The sequence below is a fragment of the Colius striatus genome, chromosome Z, assembly GCF_028858725.1.
Source record: "Colius striatus isolate bColStr4 chromosome Z, bColStr4.1.hap1, whole genome shotgun sequence".
NCBI lineage: Eukaryota > Metazoa > Chordata > Aves > Coliiformes > Coliidae > Colius > Colius striatus.
The window spans coordinates 48684961-48699287 of NC_084790.1; the positions used below are offsets into that span (position 1 = coordinate 48684961).

At 37.2% G+C, this 14327-nt stretch overlaps 1 protein-coding gene across 1 annotated transcript in view; it reads right to left on the reverse strand.

Moving 5' to 3' along the window:
* The window catches only part of JMY (junction mediating and regulatory protein, p53 cofactor), a 61503-nt gene that overhangs the window by 23518 nt on the left and 23658 nt on the right, over window positions 1-14327 (reverse strand). Inside the window, exons 3-5 of the mRNA XM_010205737.2 lie at window positions 10093-10243; window positions 7750-7919; window positions 1405-1570 (exon numbers count right to left, since the gene is read on the reverse strand). Of these exons, the coding sequence (XP_010204039.2) occupies window positions 1405-1570; window positions 7750-7919; window positions 10093-10243 (487 nt within the window). The remainder of the gene's footprint in view (window positions 1-1404; window positions 1571-7749; window positions 7920-10092; window positions 10244-14327) is intronic.

Here is a 14327-nt window from a genome sequence, read left to right on the forward strand (position 1 = left end):
AATACTATTCTTTTAATTTTCTGCCCTATAGGATATTAACTGAGAGCTGCTAGAAAACAGTAAAAAATGGTAATTCCTTATAACACAGACAGTTGTCTTTAATAGGGGAAAAAATCCTGAAAAATAAAATCTTTTTTATTATTTTAAAATACTTTACAAATTTAAAACAGCAAAGCAAATCAGAACAGTGAACTATTTTGCTGCCATGGGGGAATGAGTTGGTTGATAAGCTGACTGGGGTCTTGCTTTATTATGGGTCACACTGTGTGGTTTCTTTTAGATTTGTGGTGAAAACACTAGTGACAAGTCATGATGACTTACGATGTGTTCACAGCAGGCTTAATCTCTAAGGACCCTCAGGTTTCAGTATGTTAGAATTGTTTAGGTTGGAAAAGCCCTTTTAGATCAATTCCAGCTGTAAAACTAGCACTCCTTAGCCTCCTGTTCAAAGGACTTCTTTCAGTAGGCAGATAAGCAAGCAGTACCATGTCTTGAGTAACAAAATTAAACATCTGATTTCCCAAGTACAAAAATTGTTTCTCTCTAAAGCACTAACTAGCTCTCCACAGATGCACCCAGACAAAGCTGGCACATTTACGTAAGTAATTTACAGAGTTTTCAGTCCTCATCTTGTACACATGCAGTTACAACTGTTGCCATGACAAGCCTAGGAGAAGAAGATTCACATACAGTGAGAAGAACCCACGATACTTATGTTTTCTCTTTTTTCCACAAGCAACATACAGTTTTGAATGATCCAGCTTCAAATCCCTCTTCTTAAATTACTTTTCTATCCGTAACAGAATTTGCTATGCAAGCCCTACACACTAAAAAGTAAAACAGAGCTTGCATGAACAAAAACATTAACTATAGGAAGGTCGAAAGAAGAGAACTGGATTAAAAGATACTGTATGATTTACTTGTACCATTTCCATAGTTTATAAGAACATATGGTACAGTATGCTCTATAAACACGAGGTTTTCATCACTGCTCTAAATCAGTGAGACAGCAATAAAGCAATTTTCGAAGCTTAGCTGAAACGACTCTGATTTAGTTAAATCACTTCAAAGAAATGAATAATACTAATACAAATTTTTAATAAGACAAGTCCAGTAATTAAGACTTTTTTTCCTCCCTGAATATAGTTTTCCAAAATGTACACAGTATCTTATATGCTTCTTTCCAAACACAGGTAATGAATGAGAACCAGACCAAAACTTCTGCATACGTATGTAGCCGCCTTATGAACAGGTGCAAATTCTAATTTAACAGTACTTATGTTAGGAGATCCAGCTCTCCACATGGTAAAGAATCTGTTCTCATTTCATTCCCACAGGCTTTAGACTCCTTAAGAAGAGAACTATCTTCTGCAGATTACATCTTAATTAAAATGTATAAAGCACCTGACATCAGTCTTCTTATGCTTTCAAGTTGTGCTGTCAGCAGCAGCTCTTCACATTTCAAGATCTCAAACTGTACTTCATATAATTGAAGCTGTAGATCGTAATAATCAGCTTCTAACTGGTCCAAATGGGCTATGGCTTCTGTACCACCTTTCAGGCTCTGCATCTAGATGAGAAGAGGAAAAAAAAACTAAACAAAACCTAAACCACGCAACTGCAGGATAAAGACAAGAATAAAATCACAGAATTTACAATTACAGCTATATACAGTCTGGTAAACTAAATGGAGCATATTAAAATTGAACACATCAAAAGGATAAGATAGGGTTTGATCAGATAAACACTAACATCTTTAATTTCTGACATTTTTTTCTGTATGGCCATAATAAATTCTGTGGCATTGGATTACGTTTTGTGACTGTGCAAGTGACAAGTTATATAGTGCCTATTGTGAAACACGTCTACCACTCTTTTTCTCTACTACTCGATTCTCTGAAGGCATGTATTGAAATTAGTATTTTCTTATTTTCAGTCCAAAAAGTCTTTAAGTTGTTTTGCTAACAGCACCTAGAAAACTAGTTAAAGCTGTCATTAAAGCTGAACTGAGGGGAAAAAGTGAAAGGTGGTGGAAACATAATCATTACTAATGCCCTAATCCTCTTGTACTGAAAACTAAACTAAGGAGTTTCATTGTTTCTGCAGTCCTTCACGGGAGAATAAAAGACCTAGACCAAAATACATCTACTTTATCACATGTTTTATGCCACTTGCTTGACAAAGTGACATAAGACATAGCAAAAGCAAACTCAAATAATCCTCTTTTATTCACACCAACAAGATCTAACTGCTCAATACAGTTAGCCATTCACAACATGTTTAAGAAATAGGGACATGTAAGGAGATCTTATCTCCTGTCTGGCTCTCAACATAGTTAAAAGACATGCAGGTCTCAGAGCTACATGTAGAAGAGATAGGGCCACATCTAAGTTATCCACATGCTCAAAGAAACTCTCTCTGATAGTTTCTCTCAGATACTGGATGGAAGTAATTATAAATTTTTCTTCAAGTTATGAAAACATATCTGTAATTAATATCCAGAGGGGTCCTTCCTCTGTTTTATTTATCATTATTCATGTTTAAATCTAACTAGACTAAAACAGAAAGATACCTGTACTGAATTAAACCAAAGGTTCATCTTACTCAATATCTTGCTTTGGACAAAAGTTAACCTCAAATATCAAGGAAGACAAAATATAGTAGGCAGTGCAGTGATACCTCCCTGAAAGGTTTCACCAGCCTCTAGCATAACTTGCAGCACAGCTTAAGCCACAGTGCTGCCTTTTATTCAAAAGAGATTTGCTGAATTCTACTTCATAAATTTGTCCTCTTTTTTTTTTTTATAGAGAGTATGCTTTTAGCACCTGAATCACTATCCATTGACAGTGATTTCACAGTTCAATTAAACACTAAGGAAATGGTTCTGTATATTATTCTTCTTTCCATATAAGACTGATAGACCAAAGACTGTAAACCAACTCTCATAATGTCTATTTTTAAAACTTCTTCTACGATAGTGTAGATTTACTACATGCATTTTTTGTGTATCAATTATTAGTCTGATAGGCTCAATAAGCTCTTAAGTATCACAAATCTTGAAATAAAAAATGTGCAATTCACGTGTTTCTGTCCAATGTGACACCAAAATGCCTTGTATACCACTCTATTACTCTGCATCCATATTAACTTGCCATGACCAGAACAGTAAATAGCATAATGAAGGCATATTTTGAGTGAATTTTGTTGTTCCCAAATTTAAATTCACAGACCTTGTATAAAGACTGCACACAGATACAAATGGAGCATCTTCAAAAATATCAGCTTATTGAGTCATAGCAGCTCGGTGTTTCATTCAGCTGCACTGATGTCTACCTGACAAAGGACCTCTCTGACAATCTAATTTTCACCCTGCAAGCCTGACAGTTGCTGCCAGCTACCTGATTAGTTTTCAGTGCACAATTCCACAATATTAAATTTTCAGGTGCAACAACAACTAGGAAATTAATATTGTCACATAATTCTCAGACAAATTTCCTAGTTACATACTGACCTCTCACAAGAAAGAAAAATGGGGACCTTTAATTTCAACCATTTATGTCACAGAGATACTATGTATGTGTGCTAATTCAAAACAGTATCCTAACTCTTTGGAAAAATCACAGCACCTTTAGTTAAAAATTTAAGAGTGGTTCATTCTTAATGTTACAAGTTGCTACTTAATTTGTACTAGTCATTTGCTGCATCCTTGGTAGGTCTCAGACTGAGCAAGATGTGAAAGAAACATGAAGAATATGAGAAGTTACAGTAAAAGAACATTTTGCAGTTGCATAAAGAACTAGAACTGACAAAATCTGAGTTCCATTTCCTGCAGTGCGACATTGTCATGCAAAACCTCAAGCAAATAATTTACAATCTCTGGCCCTTATGGTCTTTGTTGTCTTATTCATACTAAGTGAAGAACTTAAGCAGGAACTCAGGTTTCTTAATAGTTCTAAGGCAGCAATAGATAATCTGTAAACCCACATATGGCTAATAAAGATATCATGTGTTGAAACAGCCTCTGACAAGACCTGTGAACACACATATTAAAGCAGTAGGTGACAAAATTAACAGAAAAATAGCCAAATATGAAATACAAATGTAAAGGCCATCAAATTCAGCTTTCCAACACAGGATGCTTTCAGATAAACCTAAAATTAACTGCTTTCATAGACTGAGTTCTTCAAATAATTTCCATATTGTTATTGTTGTTCTTATTCTACCCCTGTCAAAACAAAAAGCTTACACAAAATTTTGTGTTTGTTCCTCTGGAATTTTGTCCCAGACACTCCTTCCTCACTGCCAGGAAACTTCTTCCATATTTCTAATGTATTCACAATCAGATAATATCATTTGTTCTTGTACCACTAATGAACAGCAACAAGCACTGCTCTTGACTAATATTTACTCCCACTAACATTTTTGTGGAAAGCAATTTTGTGTCATTTCAGCCTTCATTTAATGTCTCAAAATAACTTCACCTCCTCTTGTTAAATAGACTCATCACTCTTGGCATGATTGTGGCAGGCCTCCCTGTAACTGCCCCAGTTAGAACTAATCTTTCTTGGTCATTAGAAATATGCAGAAGAAAGGTGTAGAAGAAACCTCACATGTGCACTGACACTAACACATCTTCCATTGCTGGAAATGCTTTATTTGACAGATGGGAATGTACCTACACCACCTTGTTTCAGCAGGGGCTCAACTGTGCTACTACCAGGTTATAAGACCATAATCACTCCCACCTGATGTCATTAACAAAGCAATGAACCTACAGTTCACTGTAAAAATTTCTATTACTTTTCCCTATCAATATATATTAATATCTATTGCTTTTTTTCCCATCCTTTTAAGTAGTCTGTTGCTGTTCAAATAGAATACAAAGTCATTTTTCAGTCCACCGTGTGAATCCTGACTGTTTTCCAGTTCAAGTATTCACTTTAACTCATCCCTATTGCTGTCTGAGAAATCTCAGAAGGGACTAAAATTCAGAAAAAAGCCTCAAGTCTTTAAGTGTGAATATGGAAGCTCACCTGCCAAGCCAGTAGAAAATTATTTTAAAGAACTTCCAAATGATTTTAAGGGAAAGGTGGACCAATCTGGCCACTGATTAAAGGCAGCTTCTAGTACCTATCAAATTGTGAAACAGAAGTATTACTTCAGCCAATTAATTATTGGGGCTCAATTATAGTCAGGTCATGACACTACAGGATACAGTATTATATTAAAAAAGAGATTAAAAGGATCACTCACTTTAGTACTCTGGGCCATCAGAAAAACTTCAGACACTAAAGGAAGCATCTTTTTCCATTGGAAAGGTTGTACCACTGGTTTTACAGGCTTTTTTCTGCTCCAAAATTGAACATTCAGAAATCCATAGGCAACATCCTGAACACCAACAGTGTCCTCATAAACAGTGAGATCTTGTCTTTAATTTGAATTGTCATTCTTTCTGTTTTAATCCTCAACTCAAACCATCTCAAGAACTTCAGTCTATTTAAAGATATATCTTGTTTTTTACCTGATGTGTCTAGAAAACAGTAGCTGAATGGCTTGCCAGGAAACGTATTTTAGTTCTGCATATGCTTTCTTTATGATAAAGACTGCAACTCATTTCCAAGAATAGGATTCCCAGTCACATTTGTCACATCCAACTTTGCATACTTTGGGCTTTACATGCTCAAAGCAAGAAAGATGTTTCAGAACAGAATCTGGTCTTTATATCTCCCCATCATCACATTTTGACCCAGAGTTCTCTACATCTTATAATACATCATCCCAAAGCAACATGCCCATGCACACCCATCAGATGTTCCTCATTTCTATCCTCAAAAGCCTTAAACTCTCAATTCAGAGCCTTTCAGCCCCCTGTGTACTGCAACAAACCTCTCCTTTTCCTATGCAGCTCCTAATGCTTTTGCACATCAAACCAAATAAATCATTCACTTACCAGACTGAGATCTCACTCAACAAAAATTTCTCCTCTGAGAGAAAAATAAGATGTGCAACAGAGAAGACAATGCATAGCTGGCTCTAAATGTATGAAACATATTCAACTGTAGTGGTTTTGCCTGGGCTACATTTTAGCAACAGGGGCTACAGGGGTGGCCTCTTTAAATAAATATCTGGCAGAAGCTTCCCCTGTAGCTGGCAGGGCTAACAACAAGTCAGTTTTAAGATGGACCTGCAGGTGACCAAGGCCTGGCCACTTAATGATGGAGGTAACACCTCTGTGAATAACATATTGGGGAAGAAGTTGCTGAGCGCTTGCTGAACTGCAGCAGCAACAAGGAGTCAAAACATGAAAACATCTCCACAGACACTAAGGTCAGTGGAGAAGGAGGGGGAGGAGGGAGACAAGGTCTTAAAAAAAAAAGACTCCCTTGTGACCTGTGGTATAGCTCATGGTGAGGCAGCTGTGCCCCTGCAGTCCATGGAGACCACTGGGGAGCAGAGATCCCCTCACAACTCATGAAGGACTCCACGCCAGAGCGGGTGGATGCCTGAAGGAGGCTGTGACTCAGTGGGAAGCTCACCCAGGAGCAAGTTCCTGGCAGGGCCTGGGAGCCCATGACGCTAATTGCTGAGAGACCTCCCTGTCTTTATCTTGACTCACAAACCTCCTGTCACATTTTTCTCTCCCCTGTCCAGTTTAGGAGAGGGAGTGATAGAATGATTTGGTGGGCGTCTGGCACCCAGCTAAGACTAAATCACCACATCAACATCATATTTCTAACTAGTATTGTTGGATTCTCTCATTAACTCTCAGCTAAGCATGGCAACAGCCTGATGAACTCAGGTTTCCCCATGATTCTTGACTTATAAATCTAAAGAGCATTGAAGTGGAACGAGTTTTTTATTTTCAAGCCCTAGGTTCTACATGTATTCTCTCTTCCTTGCAGATTAAGTTCTCTTCTACAAAAGCACCTAAAACAAATACATAGTCTAGCAGGTTTACAAACCCATCACTCTGTACAGTGCTGAACTTATGAGTTCACTGGATAATCTTTTCACAACAGAGCCATTGGCTTAGTCAAACTTTGCTGGAATGTTTGAAAAGTGCTCTAAGAACAAGTAACTGACTGGATAGAAGGTAAGTTAAAAGCAATGTGTCGGTTCTTAGCACTGGATATCCATATGATAGCAAATTTTAAAAGGGTATTTATTTTGAGAAGGTATCATAAAACCCAATAAACGTGGGGTTTTTTTCTGCCAAGTCAGTTAAGCACATTTTAACATGTGCACTCTTTCCTCAGGAAAGCCATGGCTAGCACTACCCCCTCTGGAAAACTGCTTTAATAATTATGATAAAGAGAAATATGAGAGTGCAGTATAACAGGCTAGTCATCTGTGTATTGACTAATGTTCAGATACCTTCTATTTGAAATGTCAGAACTACTCTGAAAAAGAGGTCATACCTCTGGGAGCTAATAAGTGTGGAGATTACATACATAGCAGCAGATTTCTGTCCTATTATTTCTCTTCATTTTTTTAATCTCAGCAGATAGCTCTAAACATTAACAGTACAAAATGTCATCCTAGTTTACATCAAGAGTTACAATACAGATTTTAATTATTAAAAGCTGAGAATAATGAATTGCAAGTCTGTGAGGCTTGGAGTTATTTCTGGTTTGTTTGGGTTTTTTCTTTAGGGTTTTTGGAGGTTTTCTTTTAAGTACATCAACACTCTTCAAGATTTGAGTTTTTTCTGAATGTTCTGTTTTGCCATTTATTGGTATGAAAAATTACCTCCTCTTTCAGTGCATGTTTCTTCTGCTCCAAACAGATTTCTTTAGCCCGCATCAACTGCAAAGTCTCCTTAGAAACTGCATACTGAAGCTTTTCCATACGTTCCACTGCTGCTGCCCATGCTGCCTTACCAAATTTTTTCTGGTCTGCTCGCATTCGATCATACACAGCTACAGAAGGGAAAAAAAGGCAGACAGTTTACCAGTCTACTCTTCAGATCACTAGTATTTGTACCATAGAGACAATGCACAGATTTGTTTCCCAAAGCACACCAAGTTCTCCTATAGCATGGAGCAATCATTCTACAAATGTTCAAATCCAGGATGTAAGTACTCTTAGGATTCATATAAAAATATGATTAGCTATTTGTTGTTCATTTTATCATTATAATTCCAGTTTTTGTTATACACTGAAGGATCATTCTGAACACACAATACCAGAACACTTGAACCACTGGTTCAGAATTCTTGACTTAATAAAAATATCTCATTAATGCTATCACATGGTCTTAAGCTGCATCCCAAATTTTCTGAAGGCACCCATTGTCAGCTAGAATCTCAAGTTTCCCTTAATAATTTCTGTAGTGTGGTTGTAAGTTTAAACAAATCTTCAGAGTGAAAAAACTCTACAATTTAAATCAAAAATTTCAGACTGACTACAGTGCAATACTGTGAGAATAATTAATTATAATTAAATAACATCTATCTTTTAACTGAAAATGCAGGTTGCATCACAAAATTACTTTGACTAAACAAATTATAATCTGATCTTAATATGCAGAGATGAATGACTTTTCAGAAAGACTTCAGAGTAGCAGGAGTCCCTTGCCTGATTCAGATTTTCTCATCTTGAGCCCCATACAACATCTAGGCTGACACACATGAGATTTTCACCATTTTCAATATACAGAACAACCAAATGATATTGTACACTTAACTTTGCAAAGCAAAAGCCACAAAAGTCACACAATTAAAGGGGTATCAGTAAGTCTGCAGGTGCTGAAAGATACTACATGCTGTTATTAGGTAATAAAAAAATACCTTTATGTTCCCAGGCGTTTTACCTCTGCCATCTGTTATTATTTTGGTATGTAAGACCATCCTGTGGACAGCAGGAGGCCAAAAAACCCCAAAACGTAACAAAAGAGGCAAGCAACCTGTATATCAAAGGTCTGTGATTGTAAACAGTCTTCAGCCATTTAATTTCCCAATGTTCTCCCCACACTGTTCTACATAAAAAAGTATGTGAACAAAACAAAAAGTACATAACTGTACATATACATATGCTAATGGACTATTTTATTTGCTGTCTTTGTCATACTAGAAAAGTAATCCAACTTATTAAATACATTTAGAATTTGCTCCAATTAAATTCATTCCAATATGTTTGAACTAGTTTAGTAATTTTTACAAAACAAAGTGGTTTAATGTTATCCTTAATTGGGTTGATACCAAAAGGAATAATTTTGCAGCACCTGTTTGTCATGAGGCAGATATAGTAATCATGCATGGAGTTGACAGGTAATCTACCCAGCAAAAAAGATTTTTCTCTTGGGATACAATATTTATCTCATTGCACAATCACTATCACCAAGGCAAAGAAAGAAACAGGAACCTGCAGTTTGATGAGGAAGACAGCAGGACATAAACTGTCAGTGGTAGCCTACAGCCAAATTAAAAGAGGTGACATGAAACCACATCCTCAGCTGTGTTTCCCCAGTAAACTGATTATTTAAGTTAAAGTGTTAAAAGGATGAAATCACAGATGTACATGGCAAGTCACATGATTTAGTTTTACTGCACCAACTCTTTCATAAAACTACCATGTTCTTCAAGCATAAAAATGCCAACGTTATATCCTTGGAGAGCTCTGAACAACAGAGTAACTTTCACCAAGGAGTAAGCTGTTGCTTACTATTTATAGCTAAGGGAAAAAAAAAAAACTATTGAAAGGCAGCAGAGACAGGAAAAGGAAATTAATTGAAAGGTAATAAACACTTACTGCGGTGGTCAGTCATATTCTGTACAGAGCACAGAATCCATCAGGAACTATGCTTCCTAAACACTTTGCAAAAATACAGTGCAGCTCACAATTACATTGGGAAAGTGGTTTTGAAACTTCTATCTAAAATTTCTATTCTGCTTACTTCTGATGATGTTCTGAAAAGGCTTAATAGTAAAAGATTCAAATGGGCACCAAAAAAATGGGAATGACAATTGCACTTTCCTCATAGAGAATTGATAAAATAAATAAATAAATCACAGTACAATACAGAAAATTATAAACATTATATAAATTTTTAAACATCTCTATTTGACAGACAGGAGAGTAGAAAGTAACTACCTTTCTGGGTTTTAGCTGTTATTTCAAAGTATTTAACGGTAAGATCTTGAATAGAAAGCACGGCCATGTGGGCTTTTCTCTGCCAATCAGCATCTTCTTTTTGCAGACTCTCAATTCTTCTGGGGCCTAGGTAGTCATTGTCTATAGAGATCTGAAAATAAATCAGTCCATGAACAACAACACAATTAAGCACTGCTATTTTACCAACAGCAACCAGTTTTGGTGTGGCTAAGAAACAAAAATGAGAAAAAACTACCACTAAATTACCACGGCTTCTACTCAATGGAAAAAATCCCACCCTGTTTTGAAGTGCTTCATTCTATTCATTACTGTTCTTAAATGGAAGCATAAAAAACTCAAACATAACTCTGATGTGAAAGTATCTTTTTGTTAAATATCTTACTACCTTCAGATAAAAAGCATACTCCAGGCTTTCTTCCAGACTAGAATTTTTCATTCTCACCTGCCCTTCAGGCAGAATGAAGCCAGAAATGGGGATGTGTTGGGGTAGTGTTTAGTAGTTATCAACATTTTAATAGTTTTTCTTTGTTTTATATGACTTCTAAAAATACTTTTTCTGAGCATCTGGGAGTTCAAATATCTTTTAATTTCAAAGATCAAGGCAATATTATTTTGAAGTGACAACTATCTGAAAACAGTAAAAGATTTGGAGTTTCTTTTAAAAATTAGTCATATTGCTTTCTGCTCCCTAACTGGAAATTTTCACACACTATTTGAAAGTTATTAAGTAATCTCACTACAGATAAAGGACTGTATATCTAAGTAATAAAGTATTTAAGTCTGTTTCTGCAACATCAAAGCCTTGATTTTGAATATTTTTCACTTATGTCAGTCAAGAAGACACCTCACTACCATATATAAAAGCTCCAAACCCAAAAGTGCTCATACTCTTGTAAGTCCCCAGACATTTTAATCTGAAGTAGTAATGTCTCAAATGTTAATTTTAATTTCACAAAGCTTCAAGTTGAGCTACAAATTATAGTTTTTTAAGTGATTATTCAGGATCTACCTCTGCATATCAACTTATCCCATGTCTTACAGGGATGATTTTTTACATGTAAAAATATATAGATGCCCTTCTAAATATCTGTTCATTTCTTGAGAAATGTTTGAAGTGGTTTAATAAAGTATCTAATGTTGTACTTAAATATTTCCAAAACACTTAAAAAGGCAACACGCAAAACAAAAATGTCAACAAAGGATAAGTGAATGATAATTCTACTAAATAGGCTGTAATGTGTAATTTGATGGAGCACATATGTACAAATGCTCCCGCAGAGAACACTTACAGAGTGGACAAGCAAGTTTCCAAATAAAGGTCAAACAGTATGTATGTATCACTGAATGATGACTGGTGGAGTTAATGCTTTCTGTTTATGCAGAACACCAAACCAGCAAATTCCTCTGAGGAGCTAAATAACAAACAATACAGTCAAGTCTTCCTTTTCTATTCCTTGGTAAATATGAGGTAATTTGATACTGAAATTGACACACAATTGTAAAGTAATGTAACTTTCTTGTTAAGCACGATTTCTAAGAGAGTAAGAAGCCTCAAAGCAACATGTCTTCACAAAGTTTTACCTGCTAGAACATTATTCATATATGGGCCAAACTAAAGAGATTTATGACAGCATAACAACTGTATCTTTGTTCCCTAGAGCAAGTATTTACAAATAACCTAAAGAGAAGCACCTTTTCATTAACTGCAATGCCAAGTACATCATCCATACCATCATTCACACTGAGGGTATCCATATAGCAAAATAGAGAAAACCCAAGAAGCTTTTGCTTTAGAAATATCTATACAGGTATTTATATTTACATACAATCATAAACAGGTGGTCACAGTTCTGCAGAGCTTTAGACATTGAGGGAACTAGGAAGAAGATGGAGTTGTAAACATTTATGAGGATAGATTAGTTCAACCTGCTACAGTTACTGATGCTTGTCTTCCCTACTGCTTTATGCATCTGTTCAGATACCTGTGTCTACATGTTTAACAGACACTGAGCAGTATACTCAGTAAATGACTACTGTCTGGAAGGAAATCTCCAAGTAGCTTCACAATAACAGGTCAACAGCACGCTTTAAGGATGCAGCAACAGTGGCATCCTTAATAGAAGCTTGAAAGGAGCCCCAGAAACATACATAGGACAGATGCCTTTCCCCTTAGAGGGGACACAACTAGGACAACTGATCACAGGGATATCCCATACGGCATCATGCTCAACAATAAGAGCTGAAGGAAGGAGAGGGTGTTTGGAATGATGGTGTTTGTCTTCCTAAGTAACCATTTATTGTGTGTGCTGGAGATGGCTGAACACCTGCCTGACAATGGGAAGTGGGTAATAAATTCCTTGGTTTTGCTTTACCTCTTAAACTGTCTTTATCTCAGCCTCTGAGTTTTCTCACTTTCACCCTTCTGATTCTCTCCCTCACTCCCTCAAGAGGGAGTGAGCAGCTGAGTAGTGGTTAGTTGCCAGCTAGGAGGAGGCCTTCATTGTTTCAGAGAGAATGTCCATTCAACGGGTGAAGACAGAATCTAGGTCATTAATGACATTTATGCTTGCCATGGTGTCAGGACAGGACAGACAAGGACCAGAGAAGAAAAATGAACAACAGAGACAAAGTGGTAAAATATACATGTTTCCCCTTGCTAAATGGCTGAGCATTATATCCCAGTCCAATAAAGTGCCGCTAAAGTAAATACATATACAAATATATATTAAGTCATAGTATTCAATTTAAAGAACACAATTTGGCTAAATTTCTATAGAAGCCTGACATTATTTGGAGTTGTATGCTTCCACAGGAATTAGAAAGTAAGCCCATGGAAAAGAAAAGAGTAGTTTAACTAAGAGAAGTTAACGTAATAAGAGAGAAAAGTTGGGGATGACTGCTCACACAGCTGGTGAGAGAGCCAAAGACAGAAGGTGCCTTGCTGGACCTGGTGTTCCCAAACAAAGAAGGTCTGGTGGGGGATATGGTGGTTAGAGGTCGTTTAGGGCAAAGTCATCATGAAATGATTGAGTTCTCAATCCTTGGAGAAGCAAGGAGGATGATCAGCAGAACTGACACCTTAGATTTTCAGAGACAGACTTTGAATTGTTGAGGAAGTTGGCAGTCAGTGTCCCTCGGGAGAGAGGTAATGAGGACCGTAGTCTCTTACCTATATCATGATATTAACAGCTCTCACTTAAACAAATCCAATTCAGACCTTCAAGAATGACTGAGTCAAAGTTTTACTGGCATCACTTGTTGATTATGAAACAATTTAACTTACATTTTATTATTAATGTAACACCAAGCACCTTAAAAATAAGTTTTAAAAAAATGCATGAAAAAAAGAAAGCTTCCTACTAATTTTACCTGGGGTTTGATCACACATAGTGCCTACTCAACATGACTGTGAAGCATTGCTCACAGTTACAAGACCATTGTCATGGTTTGACATGACAGCCTTTTCTGGTAAGGGGGAAGGGGCTGTAAAGATGGCTCCTGTAAGAAGTTGCTCGCAACTCTCCCCAGCTCTGAGCCAGACCCACTTCTGGGGCTGAGCCAATTAGACCTCCACAATCACTTTTTAAGAAGAAGCTGGAAGAAGAGGCTTCTTCCTTCTTCTTCTTCCTATTTCTTCCTTCTTCTGCCCCCTCTTTTTCTTCTGGCTGGTTGTGGTGCAAGGAGTAGGAACAGTGAGAGAAACAACCATGCGGACTCCAAGGTCAGCGATGAAAGCGAGGAAGAGGTGTGCTGGAGCAGAAACTCCCCTGCATTCTATGGAGAGAACTGGTGAAGCTGAGGTTTATTTTCATTTCTTGAAAGACCCTGCATCAGTGGTAGAGACTCATTTTGATAATAACCCCATATCAGGGGCAGAGACTCATTTTGCTAAAGCTGACCCTGGACAAGGGGCAGAGATTCACTTCATTAAAGGCCCCGAGCCAGGGACAGTGACTACGGCTGGAGGAGGCTGTCCCCCATGCGAGGGACCCAACCACTTAACTGCAGACCACGAGACAGGGGCAGTGATTTTCTTCTTTAATACTATGGTCGGAAGATGCCATGTCAAGGAAGGGACCCAATATCTACAGCTGTAACTGTGGGAAGGAACCCATGACAAAGCAGCTCATCAAACTCTTGCCCAGAAGTGGCCAAGTCCTGAGGGAGGGACCCTATAACTGCAGAAACTGCAACTGTGGCAAAGAATCCATGCC